The sequence below is a fragment of the Vitis riparia genome, chromosome 12 (assembly GCF_004353265.1).
Source record: "Vitis riparia cultivar Riparia Gloire de Montpellier isolate 1030 chromosome 12, EGFV_Vit.rip_1.0, whole genome shotgun sequence".
Lineage (NCBI taxonomy): Eukaryota > Viridiplantae > Streptophyta > Magnoliopsida > Vitales > Vitaceae > Vitis > Vitis riparia.
Genome location: NC_048442.1, coordinates 3,103,936 through 3,123,301, shown reverse-complemented (window position 1 = coordinate 3,123,301; position 19,366 = coordinate 3,103,936). Strand labels below are relative to the sequence as shown.

At 34.9% G+C, this 19,366-nt stretch overlaps 1 protein-coding gene across 1 annotated transcript; it reads right to left on the bottom strand.

The window, feature by feature from the left end:
• Positions 1-184: 184 nt before the first annotated feature.
• On the bottom strand, positions 185-19,232 carry LOC117925837 (phospholipase ABHD3-like). The gene is made up of 14 exons (XM_034844943.1): positions 18,855-19,232; positions 17,252-17,341; positions 15,855-15,916; positions 14,969-15,069; positions 13,000-13,089; positions 7,282-7,404; positions 6,323-6,400; positions 5,453-5,538; positions 5,212-5,260; positions 3,687-3,743; positions 3,492-3,622; positions 2,036-2,119; positions 1,235-1,304; positions 185-935 (listed from the first exon to the last, which is right to left on the bottom strand). The coding sequence occupies exons 1-14, from the start codon at positions 19,094-19,096 to the stop codon at positions 492-494; spliced, it is 1,707 nt and encodes a 568-aa protein (XP_034700834.1). The 5' UTR covers positions 19,097-19,232; the 3' UTR covers positions 185-491.
• Positions 19,233-19,366: the final 134 nt, after the last annotated feature.

The window sequence follows — 19,366 nt, the reverse complement described above, 5'->3', positions numbered from 1 at the left end:
GTGGGAAATTTATACTATTTTTTATTCCTAACGCTTTTTGAATTCCGTCCTAAAAAAGAGAATAAGATTCAAAATTTTACTTTCTAATCAAAACTTACTTTGGCCAAGATTTTTTTTTTTTTTTCTCTCACATGTTACGATTTACCTCCATTCCCTCTCCCATTCTCATGTTCCAAAAGAAGCATTGCAACAATATCTAGACCTGGTGAAAATGTAATCTGTAAAACAAATAGCTTACAGAGTCCAAGTATTACAATTACATCAAGTTCCGGTGAAATGTTATACATCTGGATTTATTATTATCCCACCCATTTTACAGCCAATTATTCCGATCCCAACACAGATTTTAACATCCAAATTCAGAGCTGAACGTTCGATGGGCCTAAATTTCCTGATTATGGATGCTATTATTTTGATTTTTTTTAATGATTTATTTATTCCAAGGAATAGAAGTTGTTCATGAGGTAGAATGAAGTTACCTGTAGGAGGTTCTATCTACCGAGCAGAGCTGCCGGTAAGACATTTTTGAATTTCCTCTTCAAGGTCAGCAGAAGGGCCGAGCCAACCAGCGGCCAAGTAGTAACAATGGCAATGTACACCAGCAGCCAGATTGATTTCCTACTGTATCGGGACAGCTGATCCATGCGTCTCTTTATGGGAGCAGTTACACGGCTACGGTCATGTTCGGATGGCTGGCTGAGTTCAGTCTTCGAATGTGTTCTTTCTTTGCTTTTGTTACCACTGGTTTCTGCAACTGAAACCTTGTCTTCATCTTTCTCAGTGTGAAGCGTGTGCTCATGGCATAATTCTTCTTCCTCTTCCATGTTGGTTTGCTTGTTGCCTATTGCAGTCACCATGCCATCTTTGGTAACATTGACATATGGACCCTGATCGATTGAGGATTCTAGCGGAACGGGCAATGGAGAGACCTGAGCCTGCAGAACAAGAGCCATATTAGCTGTCGAAAATTGACAGAAATAGGCTACCCAGTTCCTTCTAAACTAAATCATCCGATTACAATAATTTAGCTGTACTTATTTGGGGCAAATCTCGAATTTTAGTGGTAAGAATTAGATTATCGTATTTGGGGGAAAGAAGATTTCCATGGCTTGGTTTGCACTCATTTGATTGTGTGATAAAGTTTGGCTTCAAAAATTCTCTAAATCGGGATTATAAATGGCTGTGTTTTCAGTTACAGTGGTTCAATTTTGAAGTCTAATGAACATTCCCGCACCTCTTTTTTTCTGTGAATAAATTCGGTTGAGTGTAGGACATTTAAGAACTCATCGACAGCCTTTACCCACCTGCAAGGGAAGAAAAAACGACACGCGATTCACACACTCTCATCAGAATGTATCTGCCTGCTGGCTATGCAACTGACTCAATAACAAGCTTTGTCCGACAAAGAAGAATGTAATCTGAAACTCAAACATGTGAATGGAAATATGCAAGCAATTGAGTATGATTACATGCAATGTAATGAGTCTAATGAATTCCTAAAAATAAAGTCAAAATGAGAGGGAAAAAAATAAAGAAAAATGTAGCTTGATCGATCAAGTTTGCAAGTAGTGTACTTGCTATGACAAGTATCTATCCACTGTTTCTACCAAATGCTTGTTGAAGCCTTCTGGTCTCACAAAGCAGAAACAAAAAAAATATATAACCTCAGGTATCGTTTGGATACGCATTTGTTTTCTGTTTTTAAAAACAGAAAATGCTAAGAAATTGAGATAGTAAGAAATTTTTTTTATATAAGCATTACTATATTTTGTAAAGAAGTTACTATTATTTCTTATTTTTAAAAATAGAAAATAAAAAGTATATTCAAATGAGCACTAACTGATCTCTTAAAAATAAATGCATTCATCAAATATGATATCAATCACTTTGCAGCATACCGATAGTGCATTGGTATCATCTTCACAAAGAATGAGATGGGCTCTCACTATAGACATTTGTGCAAATAATGGGTTCTACGATCATTGAAATCGGTTGAACTCCCAACAAGTAATTAGAAAAAGGAAGCATGCATTACCACAAGCTTTTTGCAGTGAGCCCTTCAAAAAATCCTAGATGTCCTCCGTGCTTTGTGGTTGCTAGGATAATATTTTTATTTGCCCTATAAATGAATCAAATAACAGGTCAGTTGCTAATAGAATAACATAGATCATGAAGTTATATGAATAATGTGTTAAACCGTTACGTGATAGAGCAGGAGAAATCGCATCTTCAAGTACATCTACAATGTGACACACAGTATGTTTATCTGCCACACAATCAATCTTATTATAGGGTAAATACACCATAAGTTATGTACAGTCGAGGAGAAGTTGAAAATATGATGTTTGCAGATATTTTTCGGGTTACCCTCTAGAGACCTAAACCTGGCATATTGCAGCTTTGGTAAGTCCTAATGGTCCTTTATGATATTTGACTTGAAAGTATTCTTGAAATTGAGGGTAAGACTTAGAAAGGTTTTAGTTCATGAAGCTTTATGAATCACTACAGGTATTCTAAACTTAGGATATTCTACCGGAAATTATTTCCTCCTTCCTCTTGTAATTCATATAGAGTGGAAAGTGCAAGTTGAATGCAGGTCAAATTCGGGACATACAGCAATTAAACCCTTTAAAGTAACTCAAAGAAATATAAAATTATCTCAAGTAATATGCGGCCACCAATTTTATCTAAGAAGCGCTACGACTAAAGCAGTAAGAAGCATTTTACAACATCTTTAGATGATCATTCAAGGTTCAGTAATGTTCATCTGAGTAATGTGAATATGAAGCTTTGGAAAAATTCATCTCTCATAGGAAAGAAACTGAAAAGATAAACTTGAAAAAATATATATATTTTTTTAATTAAAAAACCATACTTGTAACTGTTTTAGGTGATACACGGATACATAAGAAAGATGGCAGGTCCTCTAGAAAAGAAAAGGTACATAAACATGACATTAGAAAATAAGAGAGAAAATGAAGCTCTGTACAAAAAGCTGCCTACGTGTCCTGGCCCAAAAGAAGAGTTGAAAAGACACACCACCAGAACTCATGAGAGTAGGAAATTCTAAACAAAGTGAACCATGGAGAAACTTGAAAAGAAAATTAACATATTAAGATTAAATAAAGGAGCTGGTGATTATGACAATAATGAACTTTGTAAATTAAAATGCATATTTCATTAAACTTTCTCATGTGATCAAGATAATGACACCAATGGCTTCCTGATGAAGATTTTCAACTTCCAACAAGATAAAGGGACTGTTGAAGATACAGATTAAAAGTCATGAGTTCTTCCATTGTAATTCTGTTTTAATTATAGCATTTATATGCAGCGTATTTAGTTAGGATATGAGGTGAAAATTTTCAGTATTTCCAATAATGTACTCATGTGATAAATAAAATCCTACTTCAATTTAGCATGCTTAGAATTTTTTTTATGAAACTATGAATGAATTATTTTTAGAGCATGATAGTAGGAAGTCTCCTTACTTGCACTCATCCCAAGGAATGGCTTCTCTTGTACAGACTGGATCATCCAAAGTGCTGATACAGAGGAGTGGTACTGATACATTTCCCACAAAACTAGCACTACTACAACGCCTGTAATATGTATCCACAGTCTGGAAGAGAACAGTACTTCAGTAAATCAGGGAAAAATATGAAAATAAATAACAAAATGATTACCTCATATTTTCCAACTAGACGGGTTGCATAGTTGTCGAAGTCTCGAACAGAACGTGACTGTTAAAGAAGGGAAATGAACCTACTGGTCATATTAGTAGGAACAAAAGAATTTTGGGATTCAAATTCAACGCATAGAAGGCTGTCAAGTTGAATATCAAAACATGAGCTTTAAGTTGACAGCAAAATATGTCATTGAGAAGAAAGAAATACAGAGAACCATGGAAGAAGGATTCACTTTCCACACAGAAGAACTAGGCTCAACATTATCATACAATAAGGTGAGTAATATGAGGAAGCCACTCCAATGAGGAATGAAGGGGTCATTTTTGCTATTTGAACAAATATTCACAAGTAATAGCTTATTTTAAACTATTTATATGATCTGTCATTTGATCTAATCATAATATTATGCCTAAAACCTGTCGCCACTACACCTAAAACCTGTCGCCACTACACTTACATTATCCATCAATCCTTTTTCCTTGATGATATATGGGGAAAAATACAAAGAAGGTCTGAGGTTTGTGTTCCCAAAATCTATGCATTCAAATTAGCCAGTGACACAGGCTGCTTTTTGGGAGTGCCAAATTTCAGTGTTTCCAAAAATTCATACAAAGGCATCATCCACATCTTGTCACCATCAACAACATGATGAGCTTTATTTTGAGCACAAGTATAAATATTTCCTAATTTGAAAGATTATCGCCCCTACTGTGTAGACCATCACTAGCTTCAAGTCATTTTATAACCTCCACCAGTACAATAAAACCCAAATCCACCATTTTCATAACTTGTACTCTATGAAGAGCATGCAGACCACCGCTACCATTAATCAGAGTTGCTGCAGGATGGACTTGAACTTGTAATTGCAACAGATTCAGGTTGAGCTTATCAACTTAATTCATAGACTCTAGTCTTCCAAATTCAACAGTTCAGAATTATATTGTCCAACTAGTACAAGGTCTCCACCTTGTTGTTTATTGTCTTGCCCAACTAGAAAAAGATGATCTCTCTCTAGTAGCCACATAGTCACTATTCAAACTTATCTTGCCCAATTAATAAAAAATTTTCTATATCTTGTAGCCACATAGTCATTAGATTATCCTCAAACATGGAATCCTGGTTAATTGAATTTAAGAGCTCCTTAACTCTTATCACATATTATAGATGTCTTATGCTAATGTACACTTTTCATGTCGATTCATTGTCTTCCAATGACTGTGGTTTGAATGGCTATTGATGTCATTCCATTAAAGAAAACTAGAAAAGAAAAGAGGTTGCAAAAGTAACATTGGAAGTATGTGATGTAAGAATGTTAATTTCCACTTGGAAGTTCTATTCAACAAACAGACTGAATATTGAAGTTAAGTTCATAAATGGAGAATCTCTGTGGAAACTGCTTATAGTCTTTAGCCATTTAGAAGCATTTTGATAATAAAACTCTTACAAGTTATTTCTCTCATGTTACATGCCTAATATACTTGAAAATGAGGTAACTGAAAGTAAGAAAAGGATGTAGACAAACCTTTTTAATGCCTTCCCAATCAGCAAGACGAGATAAGATGGGCTGATGCCTGCAAGAGGATCTAATTTAGTTCCACAAAAACAAATTTGAACTCCCTACTCAAGGTGAAATTGCAAAATAAAATTAGAATTGTTGAAGCAATCAAATGGATTTTTTTTTTATGTGATTATCACATCAGAAAGAATGCCATTATGAAAATTTAGTCATCATAATACCCCACAAGAAGGTGATCCAAACATACAATTGGGCATAACCTTGTAGGCCAATTGTTAGAGCTTTGTCATAGAATTTCTGTACAAGCTTGCGGTTAATGAATCTGTCACATATCTGCAAAGAAAGAAAAGGTGAAAAGAATGCATATGCCTATGAGCAAAACACTATAAACAATCCTGAGCATCTGTTGAGTTCAGAGAGATGACTTTTACAAGTGTTCAACTTTGCTGAGGTTATAAATAACAGGATCAGCAGCAACATAGGACTACATTTTTTTTTTGGTTCATTAATGTGGAAACCTTGGTAGCTTTTGGCCAAAATCAAAATTCAACCTCATATTGGCTAAAGAACATGGAGCAAGAATATATTTGTAGTCACAACGGTTGATAAGTTTCAAGGGTTTGATTTATAAGCTTTAACAAGTGAGGAAAAAGAAATGGAAGAAGAAATAGAGAAAAACCTCTTTTTATCATAGTTTCATTAATTTTTAGATCAGCGAATTAAATACATTCTTTTTATAACATCTTCACACCATATTTCATTGATAAACATTTTTTAAACCAACATTATTTTTAATTTGAGAAAAGTGGAAATATAAAGCCTAAAGAATTTTAACACTTGGTAAATATTATGTCTATGACCAGCAGGGTCAACTTTCCTTATATCATCTACTTTGTTTTCCTCGTACAAAAATCAATCAAATAATAAAAAGATGGGTAGTTAATGGTCAACCTTTATCCATTTCCTTTTCCCTTTTAATTGGAAATGAAGAAACTTATTGATGATTATAGATGAACAAGTACAACTAAGGATGAGAGATCCTCCATGAACAAGAGAAAGGCTATTAGACATTTTGTTCCTCATGCAGAATATTTATCATAGACACTAAAATACCTACCAAAAGATCCCATGTAGAACAGATGGCAGCAGCACCAACAAGAGGAATATTAACCCCATCCTCTCCAAGATATTTTACCTGAATAGGTTAACCCAGATAATATTAGTATGCCAGTGGAAGGGATACATATCTAAGCACAAATAAAACAAGAATTTGTTATAGAAGATATCCAATATACAGTTAAGGATTCAAAAAAATTGTCTATTGTGAACATAATTAATACACAAATGCAGCAAGGCTGAGTAGAAATATTATATGAGCAGAAATGAATGTTAGCCTTTCAAAGGCTTGTACAAAGCCAAATATAATGAAAAAAAATCAACAAAGAGCACCTAATCCTTAAAAACAAATTGTCTATCGTGAACATAATTAATACACACATGCAGCAAGGCTAAATAGAAAAATTGTATGAGCAGAAATGAATGTTGTCAATAAGCCTTTCAAATGCTCGTACAAAGCCAAACATTATGAAAAAAAAAAATAACAAAGAGCACATAACAACATAATTTTCCTTTTAATACTTCAAGAAGAGCTGGTTAATTGTTATCATCACAGCCATGGAACCAACATGGCCCAAAGTGTTTCACCAAATGGCTCGATTTAGGATAACTCAACCAACCCAGTGACTTTGAAGTATTGAAATTAACTTTTAAATATACATTTAAAATTATATACATAAATGACTAGGATTGCAGCAAGGTAGAAGCACTGCCATTTCTAGTTCTAACTTGTAACCCAATCACACAAAAAGTGTTGTAACAGTAATCCTTTGAAACTTTAAGTCATTAGCGGTAATGATTCAGGTGAAAGATATTTACATTGTTAAGCAGCATAAACAAAATCATCTTAGTGTAGGTCAATACCATCATTAGGCATGTAATTGTTTTCAGTTTCTCATTCTTACATATGAAAGAAAAAGGGGGAAAAAAAAACAATGGTTACCAGTGGAATTTCTATACCAGAACATTGGCACCAATGCTAGTTCCAACAGCAAATAGAGGAGCCTCTGGATACTGACAATGAAGATGATCAACAATTTTCCTTATATCCTCTGTCCATCCAGCATTGTACATGCAATCGGACTGCCCAAACAATGAACAACAGAGACATCTTCCATAAATTTTATAATCAAGAATTCTGAAAAGGAACATAATCCACATACAAGAACTCCATCTAACATCTAGAAATAGGGATTATGGCATATTATTGTGTAAGATATGAAATTACTAGAAACAAGTAGTCTATTAAAATACTAAGAAAAATTGTGTATCTCTGTTTGTTCCTATTATGATGAAAAATACCATGCAAGTTACAAATACCACATAGAGCATTCACCCAGTGACAGAAACTTTCTTATTCTGATGAATTCCCTTGTCAAAAGAAATACAAAATTCCATGCAGGATGTGTATAAATCACCAGCTTTAGAAATTTTTTTTTTTTGATGAATAAAGTGAGAGTATATAAATAAAAAGAGGCACTTCAAAGAAGCACCCCACCGTATACAGGAAGTATACAAAGAAAACCTTTACCCATGGCCTAACCAATCAACAAAATCTACAACGGAAGTGGGGCCAGAAACAAAAAAACCCCTGGACCACGCCCACAGATTACAAAGTAAAACCGATTTACACCCCTGAATCGAATGCTCTACATTATCAAAAGCCCTACTGTTTCTTTCCTTCCAAACAGTCCAAAAAAGGCACAAGGGTGCTGAACGCCACACTTTCCTCCTTTCCTTTCCCACACAAGGCCCTAACCACCCCAATAACGCCTCTCTTGTTGAAGAGGGGAGCACCCACGAAACTCCAAAGAGAGAGAAAAGTAAGCTCCATAAAATTCTGGCCATCCCACAATGCAAGAGGATGTGATCAATAGATTCTTCCTCTACCAAACACAAAAAGCATCTATTAGCCAAGGAGAACCCTCTTTTCTGAAGACGATCCAATGTTACGGACTTTTTCCACGTGGCCTCCCAAGCAAAAAAACTTACCCTTGGAGGCACCCAAGAATTCCAAATGATGTTTGCAGGAAATTCTACACTTCTTTCCGGATCCAAATCCTTGTAAAGAGACTTAACTGAGAATCTTCCGTCCTTTGCCTTAGTCCAAATTACTTTATCTTCCACATCACTGAAAACCCTCCTCCCTTGCAACCTCAAGAGAAGGCGTTCCACCTCGATCACCTCCCAATCATTAATTCTCCTAGAGAACCTAGGAGCCCACACCCCCCCCTCCAGAATGACTCCATACATCCGCTACCCAAGCCTCCTTATCCAAGGATATAGCATATAGAGAAGGAAAAAGAGAACACAACTTATCATCTCCACACCACTTTTCCTCCCAGAATCTAATCCTCCTACCATTTCCCACAGAATACACCAAATTGTTACCTACCGCTTCCCACCCTCTCCTAATCGCTTTCCACAACCCAACCCCCTAACTTCCTCTCACAACACAAGACCTCCAACCCCCCTCTTCTTCCCCGTACTTTGCACTTATGACTTGCCTCCATAAAGCTTCCCTTTCCACCGCAAAACGCCAAAATGGAATCCAATTAATAAAAAACTTTCATCCATCTTAGTTTAAAATGGATAAAAAACTTTCATCTCTATAGCTTCCAATATCACAAATCTACCCATCCTATATACATACTAGAGTATTAATATGAGTGGACCCAACACAAACTCATGGGGAACCACGCTGCCAACTCTACTCAGCTCAGTTGTCATTTCCCAAGATTCCAACTGAAAACCCACTCTGCCAGTGAGATGAAGACAGAATAAGAGCAACCATTCCCCTCACATCCAATACTTTGGCAAGGGCTATAGCAAAGGGGTTTCGATCCATCATAGGATGTGGCCTCCCACCATGACCATCCAGGACCAAAGACTCAATAATTCCCTCTCATTGCTATCATGGATGAAAATCTTCCAAAAGTCTGTAGGTGACTGCACATGAGCCAACTCTCTGTTACCTCCTCTAAAATCAACCCACCCAGTGTTGGGCTGCAAGAATTAGGAAGCAATCAGAAACCTTACATTCAATCCACCACTACAGTTGGTTCCCTCTAGAACCACCATTGAAAAGGCTTGTTTCTTCACCAAGAACTTTGTATGCCATATGTTAAAAGAGTGATTAGTAGTTATTTTTTTCTTGAGAGTATGCCTCCTTTGCTTTTATAGGCAAAAAGAGGGCTTGCATTAAAACCGCCTAAAAGGTGGCAAAACAAGCACACATGAAGTATACAAACATTGCCCAAAAAAGGCAAGGATGTAAGGAGTAAAAAAAACCTTCTCCTTACCTAATATTCAACCAATCTACAAAATCTAACAAAGACAATATGTGATCCTCCATATACACCCTAGCTTGATTCACAAAAGTATACATGAAATTAGATTTGATGGCTTGGTCAAACTGCTCAACATCATTGAAAGCCCGTTTATTCCTTTTCTTCCAAATAGTCCACAACAAACACAAGGGAGCAATCCTCCACGCTTTCTTCCTTTTTTTGCCCATGAAAGAGTCTTGCCAACCCAATAGATTCCCTCTGACCGAGGAATCCAAAACCCACTGTACACTAAAAAGTGAGTAAATCAAGTTCCACAAATAACACCTATTTGATATATTCTAACCCATCTTTTTGAGCTTGTCAAGAGTAAGACGTCTACTCCAAGACTTCCCATGTAAAAAAACTAATCCTCACTGGAGCTCAGGTCCTCTAAACAATACTAAACAGCAAAGGATCTCTAGGTCCCCTTGAATAAAAGCAATAGAGAGATCTAACTAAAAACTTGTCGTTCTTGCTTTCTCTCCAGCTCAAAATGTCCTCTACTTCCCTACTAACAACCAAAGGTTGTAATTTTTGAAGCAAAATCTCCACTTCACCCAACTCCCAATCGTTAACTTGTCTTGAAAAAACGAGGGCTCTAACTAGCCCTTTCCCCACCCTCCTCCCAAGCCTCTACCACCCACCCATCTTTGTTTACTACGAAAGAAAATAAGTTTGGGAAAGCTTCTTCCAAAGTTTGATCATCGCACCACAAATCTCTGCAAAACTTAGCCCTTCTCCCATTCCCAATTATAAAGCGAGATCTATTTTTTATACCCTCCCATTCATTTATGATGGCTTTCCACACCCCCCCAGCATAACCTCCTCTCACTCCTCTTGGAAACCACCCCCCTTCCAAAGTATGCCTCTTTAAGTGCATCACATATTTGCTTTGCAGTTTCCAACAACATGAAATTAGCACTAAAATAGGGTTCCTCACTTTTTAACACCATACAAACTCATGGTTCCTATTCTCAGCCACCTCCAGTGAATTCTCATGTGCTTAAAACATAATTGAAATTAGATCCTACCTCCTTGTTGGTTTTGTGTTAGTTGTAATACTAGCATTTGATTTGATATCCATTCTCATCCCTAGAAAAGTGCAACATAGACTTGAAAGAATTCAGAGAGAATTCTTATGGGGGAATAGGCCTTCCAATTAAAGATTCACTAAGTCAAGTGGGGGATGTGTTCTAGGGTTGTTAGGAAGGCCTATGGTTGTGGCCCTAAGAGAGCTATAAATAGAGGGGTGGTCTCCATGTGAGAATTCGATCACTAACGATTTGTGGACACATGTGTGGTGACAAAAGGTGTCTCTAACGGAACGTTTTCCAGTTCTGTTCAATTTAGCAATACATAAAGATGTTAAGGTGGTGTACTATTGGGATGTAAGGCCTGGTACATGGACTTCTGGGAATCCTAGGTTTAGTCAGACTTTTTCAGAATGGGAGATGGAAAGATTGGAGGAGTTTTGCAGCTCTTAGGTGTCCTATGATAATTCTAGTTATAAGTCAGTATCATAGGCATGTAAGAAGGGCATATTTCCTGTAAAATCCTACTACAAGGCTTTTGTCCAAAGAAAGCATCTTCTTTTCCACCTTAAGAAATTTGGCTACTAAGGTTCCATCAAAGGTTAGCTTCTCCAGTTGGAGATGTTTTAGGAGAGAATCCCCATGATTGATCATAGAATGAGGAGACTGGAAGATGGCAAATAGATGTTATCTTTGCACACATCAAGAAGAGTTGATTGATCATATTCTCCTTCATTGTGAACCATCATCCTCTTTTGTTTAGAGTGGCATCAATTCTTCCTCAAATAGTTGACAACATCCTCTTAGGTGGCATGGTAGTTTCATGAGTCAAAATAGAAAGACGGCATGGAAGATGACCCCTCTATTCCTATACTATTTGGAAATATAGAGGAAGAGAAGAACCTTAGAAGATAAAGCCCATTAGAATTGGGCAATGAAAGTTCTTACCTTAAAGTCTTTGCTTTATTGGTCAAAATTGCTTTGGGAAGGATATTAGGTTTTTTTTTTTTTGATAGGTAAGTAAAGATTGTATTAAATGAAAGAAAAAACAAGAAGGTATATATGATGTATAAAAAGGGACCAGAAGGCCAAAAAAATGGCGCAAAGGCACGAAAACTAGCAACTGTGCCCTACATAGTTTCTCCATGATAGATTTTATTGATAGCTTATCTATAGGGCAATCTAGGTTTCTTTGCGAGATTTCTTTGTTGCTTTTTCTTTGCGCCTTGATGCACCTTGTATACCTTCTGTCTATAAGCAAGGGCTCTTCCAATTCATCCAAATACCCATGTTGACACAATATGACACAAGTGTGGAATTCTTGTTGAATACATTCACTTCCCTTTTGATACAACTTTGTTGTTTTCTTGTTTTCTTTTTTCTTCTCAATTATAATAAATAATTATAAAAAGAAGTTGTTAGATTTGTATTGAAGTATCAAGGAAAAGAAAGAGAGAAAAAGGAATTTTTTATATCGATTTCCAACTATTTGTTTAAGATAACTGGCTAGGTGAAGTTTTTTTTAAAAAACTTAGGAGAGAATACTTAGGGATAAGGAGAGAATATTGGCAACTTTAGTCAAATTCAATTTGAAATTCATGTTAGTCAATTTTAAAAATAACAAGGTTTAAGATGGAGATAATAAAATTACATTAAAAAATAATTCTTAAGTTTAAATAATAAAATAAAATAAATCAAATTCTATCCTACAACTTTGGAGAAATGGAGATAATAAAATCAAATCAAAAATAAAATTATGTTACTCCTAAGGTTATTACTGCAAAAGCATTGGACCACTTTTAATGTTGAGAACAAAAGAAAATCCACTTAATGTATAGCATCATGATAAATAACCCCCTAACCTTAAACTTATCTTAGTGTGTTTACAGCTCAGTATTATTTAAATATTCAATAAGTTTTATGATGTATCCAAGTATCTTTCCTTGGTATGGAGAACATTTTCAACTGAGTCCTAGTATCCCAAAATTTTGGGATATGAAGGATCAGAACCCTAAACACATACCCCCACCCAAGACCCACACTTGAACCCATGTAACATAGCTTCCTATGTCCTAGGGTTGTGCCCCCATTTTAGTTAGGCGGTGTTTTTTTATTGAATCACTTTTTTATTTTCATATTAAAAAAAAACAGCTCATATAATCCACTGTCTAGGGTATTAACAAGTAATTCAACCAAGAGATATCAAACATTTATTTGTAGAAAACCATCGGCAGAGAGTTGGATTAAAAAGCAAGTTTTTAAACCATTAGAAATCAAATGCTTATTAGTAGAAAAACTTTCTATGAGAAGAAACTTACAGTAACTGATATGCCACCCAGCCCTCGATGATTGCTCACCACAACATTCCAGCCGCTTTTTGCCATCTTGAATGCAAGATGCTTTATATACTATGGCACAAACTACACTGTTAAAAAAGAAAAGGAAAAGAGAATCTAGCAGCACAAATAACTGGCAGTCCTAGATAAACCTTTAATAAAACGATGACTATAAAAAAGGAATTCAACTAGCTCCAACATGCCAGATTGAAGAAATGCCTCATGAAGAACAACAAAAAAGAGTCTTTAATGAGCAGAAAATGAAGGAGAGAACATGCAACAATTGTTCACTGACTTTTGATCAGAAACAACAAATTGTTAAGTCATTTTCATTAAAATGAATGCATTTTTTAGAATTTACATCCATGTATCATTTAATTTGGATCAGAACCAGAATTAGTAAGCCTTACCCCCACATATTAGTCCAGACAACATAATAAAAAAGAAAAAAGTGAAACAAATCTTACCAAAGGCAATCATGTAAAAATAGTTTGAAATCCGGAAGGGATAAAATTACTTGCACATTCCATATAAATTTGAATATTTACTAAGAAAATAAAAGGGTGTATTTCTTAATTGCTTAGAGAAGAAATGGCCTACTTGGAAGCCATGGGATCCATTACTTCAAGAAGAATTGATATGGGAAGGGGATTTTTTTTTTTTTTTTTTGAAGTACATGTTAAAAAATAATAAAATTGCAAGAAGCCAAAAATTCCAACAACCTAGATTGTGTGGAAGGTTTGATAATTTCAACTTATCTATAAGGGTTAACCATAATCAACTTCTCCAATATTTTTAACAGAAATGACGGCGATTCCCCAATCCCTCCCTAGAAATGGCCATGAAGGAACTAATTTTGGAGAAATTGCAACATAGATATCTCACTGAAATTTCAAGATATCTCCTATATATTTTAAAAGAAAAAAAAATAAAAGAAGGAAAAGAACAAGAAGAGAGAAAGAGAGAGAGAAGCAAAGAAGGCACACTACTACTTTATTGGCAACCCTTGATATCCAACAATCTTGGCAATATTCTACTCATATTAGCAATCTTTTGTCCCCTGTCCGTGTACAGAGGAGTGATTTTTTGTTCTTTAGGTTGGAAATACATAATAGCCAATGTGAAGTACATGGACCTGGATGGAGCTTATTGCTACAAGGATTCACCTAATCGACCCAAAAATAATTGAGCTTTGAAACTTCATTGTTTATCATTGTTGTTGAATAACAAAGCTACAAAACCTTATTTCCTTTAGTTTTGAGTTTTTTCTTGTCAATGTGGACTGCATTTAACTGTGTCTTTAAGTGATCGATCAATCAAGGTTCTACAGCTTCCAATCAAGATGTAAAGCTTATCCCTAACACCTTTAGGTCTTTGTGTAACCACTTGAACTCATCTCAAGGCCTGATATACTATTATTCAACTGAATATTCCTAACGGCAGTAGATTTATTTCATAATGAAAGTAGAGAAATATCTACAAATTACAATATAATGTCAACATTAATTTTAGAAGGTAAGGGAAAAATAAAATAAAAAAGAAGTTGATTGAGTCAAAATGTCCTCAAAGTTAATCAGAAAGACATGATAATTTTTAATTTAATGAAGGCCATGGTCCTAGATTGAGCTGAATCGTGAAGAAGAATTGTTTATCTAGTTAGCCCAAATGAGACCAAGATTCTGTGGCTGTCTAGCTAGGAAAAGAAAATTATTTCATCTAGTTTTTAAGTTCTGTAAAGTTCAATGTGGATGAACTTCAATTGTGCTTTTTGAGTGCTTATCCCATATCACCTTTAGTTCTTTGCGTAATCAGTTGAAGTTTTCACATGATCTTTAGTGAACTTTAATACTCCTAGAGACACCAGTGGTAGTCCGCGATGAAATTGGACGACTAATTACATGATGAAAACATAAAAGGAGTGGAAAAAAGACAAACAAAAAAGGGAACTTACAGCAGAAGCCGAATCACTTGTTAGGCCAGGAATCACAACAACAATAGGAGTTTTATCATCTTTCCGAATAGTATCATTCATGTTGATGGCTACTCCCATAACTGTAAAGAATAGATGAAAGATTAGACCAGAAGAATAGTATTTTATATTCATGGAAAAGCCATAAGACACCAACTCGAAATACGTGAATACACCTCCTAATCAACATGTGTGAATATAAGTCATTTTTCCAGAAAGGACACAGCTAATCACAAGGTAGTTTAAGTGCAGAAGCAGCAAGCATATACAACCACACAGCTCCAAAATAAGAGACTGCTACAATTCAACTATTGTGAGTCAACCAATAAAAATCCATACTATCTTAGATTTTTGTGCGTTTATTTTTCTGTAGAATTAGGTAGTCTACAAAAGACATGCTTCTTAAATTAAATCCAACAATCTACAAAAGATATTATTTCTAAATTAAATCCAACCAAGATCAAAAGCATTAGCATATCAGTTTTCTCTGACAAAGATCCATTAAATCTTGTGCACCTCCACTGTTATACTGGGGGAAGAAGAAGATGAGCTGACCCAATTAGAGGTTTTCTAAAATCCAATTAACATTTTAATCCAGAAGCCTATGTTAATCAACAGTGACTGTAGCATTTTAATCCATTTGACATAAGTAAACTGTAACAGTAAAATGAGCTCGTATATATGAATAAGACTTTAGTTAAATGGCCAGAATATCCCCTCAAGACCAATAACACACAAGCCCAACGTGATATGACAGATGCAATATAGGGAAGGTAACTATTCACTCCAACAAATATGTCAAGTAGCATCATATCCATGCAAGAGTAATAGAATTGAACAAAAATGTGATGACAATACTAAAATTTACCATCAGAATTCACCAGCCAGTCCAAAGCAATTGTTCCACCATCAGATGTATGGAATAGCTGTCTGGGCACAGTAACGCATCAGTGCAGGTCAAGTAATAATTATGTAGTAAAACATGCATGACAATGTTTTGAAAAATCTCCTTGATGTTATCCCCATATAAAATGTCTCAGAAGTATCTTGGATAGAAGGAGATACAAGTTGTGATGGTAGATTAGATTCCATCATTAAAGGCCAAACAAGGTATGATAGATTTGATGTCTTGTCATATCAACTTATTGGTAGTGTTAATGAAATTGTTTAATAAAACATAAAATACAACCTCAAGTAAAGTAGGAAGCTAATACAACAAAAGCCTAATCAGAATAGAAAACCTAAATATATGGAAACCAAATCTCAGTGAATTCAAAATTGTTTTACAATTCTATGTTTATTGCACTAAGGTGGTTGGCCTTGTAAGTTCACCAATGCCCATGTATTAATCAGTTGGAACGGAGTGTGTGATATGCAAACTATCATTTCATGTCATGTGATCCCCTCTCGCCTTTTCTTTGCTACATAGCCACTTAAAATTGTATACCAAACATCACGCACCATTATAGAATTTAGTATTACATATAAGAGGTTATGATGTGGTCATTAATAGAGAATTGATAACAAAATTAAAACAATCAAATGTTTGCATGGAATGGTTTTATTACTAAATTAGAAGTCAAAATGTCAATCTTGTTTCACTAAAACTATAGTAAATGAATATATAAAGGCTACTAATTTTTTTTTTTTTTTGGAGAAACAGTAATGTAATATATTAAATAAGGATATAAAGGCTACTAATTATATCCTGGAAACCGTAAGAAAGTAGTTGAGGGCTAACACTATAAAAGGGAAGCACTTAATCATTGTAAGAAATTTTTATTTTCCAGAATATACTAAGTAATTATCCAGAATTTTCTATTTCAGTTTATGCAAAGGTCTTTCCCTAGGTTTCTCCTTTTAAGAAATTTTTGCTCCAATGGTGTTTGGAGTAACTTGGTTTTAGTCTAATTGGATAGCAGCTATATTAGTTTTTTCAAGTTTCATCAGATTAGCCCCAATAACTAGTACAAATAATGGATTGTAGCAGAGCAATCCAACAGAGAAAAAGATAAGGCTGCACACTGACAAAATGATAGACGTGCCACCAACTTTTTTTTTTTTCAATATGCAGACATGCAAAGTGTGATGTGATAAGAAAACACTGAATTCATGCTACACCATGCCCCCTTTCCTTTTTTCCATCATATTCTCATGCTGTATAAACCAAGAAATACCAGCAAACATCACAAAGTTACGGAATTTCCAAACCCATTATGCTAGATAGGGAGCGGAAATGAATGCTAAAAACAAACCTATTCTAACCTTCTATAGCTGAAAACAGGAGGCCTCCCAAAGAAGCTCAAAAATGCAGTTTGAAGATGAGGACTGGAAAGCCATGAAGTAGCCAAATACCTACGCCAAAGAAAAGCTATTAACTTTAAATTCAAACAAATTCTCTAGTCACTACATATTCCAAAAAGAAAAAACAGCACAAGAATTTGTTCATACCAAACACGAACAAATAAAATCATAATTATTCTCAAAATTCAAAAAAAAAAAATTAAAAGAAAAAGAAAAACACACACCTCGCAGTCAACAAATTCAAAATAATTATAATTCAATGGATTCAACAAATACGCCATAAACCTGATGAATTCAAATTCAAAGTTAAACCTACAAATTCAATCAAAATTATTATAAATTGAAAGAAAAAAAAAGATGATAAAACCAACAAAATCATCAAAAAATTACACATTCAAGAAAATGCACCATAAGCCCAATGAATTCAAATTCCAAAGTAAGAATCCAACGTTCAAATTCAATCACAATTATTCTACAAATTCAAAAGGAAAACAAGAAAACCATGGAAACTGACAAATCAAATTTAAAAGCTATAACCGAAGCTTCAAATTGAAAATAAACATGATACAAACTTCACCTCTCATACAGAAAGAAAAGTGCAAATTAATATCAATCCATTTAAATTCAGAAGAAAATGAAGTTAAAACACCCTAAAATTAATATATTCAAAGGTAAGAACACAAAGTTAAAAAAAATTCTATGAATTCAAAAGCAACAATAGAATCTTCTCTTCAATCACTATTATTCAATAAACACAAAACCAACAACATCCAACAGAAGGATAAAACTTCAAATTGAAAATGAAACATATGCCAAACTTCACCTCCCATAGTAGAAAAAAGGGAAAAACACCTTAAAATCAATAAGTTCAAAAGAACAAAACCTTCAAACAAAAGTATAAAACCTCCGCAAATTCAAATGCAACAACAGGACCTTCAAATTCAATCATTATTATTCAACAAATAAACCAACAAGATCAAAGTCAAAAGCAGGAATCAGGACTATTGAAAATGAAATACAATAAAGAACACCTGAAAAACAATCTTTAAAAATAAAAACATGAACTTCAAAGAAAATCATAGTGATTCTACAAATTCAATAACAGTAACAGAATATTCAAATTCAATACTCGCAGACAAAATCCAATCCAAATTTTTAGGACCTAAAACTTCAAATGCAACCTGAATAAAACACAAACGAAACAAAACCTTCAAAATGATATTTATTCACAAACTCGGAAACAAACGCACTAAAGAAGTAGACATTATCAAATCCAGAAGGAGGAACGGAAACATCAATTTGGAAATAGAACATAACACAAACTTCACCTCACATGAAAACAACAAGTAAAAAACACCTTAAAATCCACAAATCTAGAAGTAAGAACACAAACCTCAAACAAAATCATAACAATTACGTAAAAAAAATCAAAAGTGCCAACATAAAATTCAAATTCGATATCATCATTCACTCTAACAAACAGAAAAGAAAAATTTTAATTTTGAAGAGAAAAAGAAAAGGGAACCGACGAATTTAAATTCAAAAAAGCAGGAACTGAGTTCACCTTCCGTGAAGAATCTGACACTTGGAAGCAACGGCCTCGTAGAGTTCGGAGCCCGAGGCGAAGGTCAACGATACCGGATGGCCTCTGAATCCAGTGGCAATCAGGTCACGAAAGAGATGGATTTCGAGGAAATTGTAGAGGAAAACGAGAGAAAGGAGCAGAAATCCAAGCAAGTAGTGAGAGATTGGGATGAGGGAGAGCGATTTGAAGAGAAGATCGTAGGGCGAATCGGAGCAGTCCATGAGTGAGGAAACCCTAGGATCCCAGAACTGTAGAGTGTCTCGGTGTTTGTATATGTGGTGACCGATGGAGATGAGTCTTCTGCCAGATTGGGAGAGCCAAACGTTTGTAAGGTGGCAGCTAGCCGAGAAACAGGCTTATTCAAATTAATATTATTATATATGGAGAAATCTAATGGAGACCCAAATTTGAATCTAGACCGTTCAAAACCTGCAGTAAAATCCAGATCGTTGAATGATAATCCAAATGAGAGTGGAAGCCCAGCTCAAAAC

What these genes read in the sequence shown, in the direction of transcription:
- LOC117925837 (XM_034844943.1), bottom strand. Translation starts at nt 19,096, where the DNA reads ATGGACTGCTCCGATTCGCCCTACGATCTTCTCTTCAAATCGCTCTCC. An exon ending in TGTCAGATTCTTCACGGAAG is followed by an intron (nt 17,342 to 18,854) that starts GTGAACTCAGTT and finishes TCTTTGGCGTAG; the next exon opens with GTATTTGGCTACTTCATGGC. An exon ending in ATTCCTTGGGATGAGTGCAA is followed by an intron (nt 2,120 to 3,491) that starts GTAAGGAGACTT and finishes ATTCATTTATAG; the next exon opens with GGCAAATAAAAATATTATCC.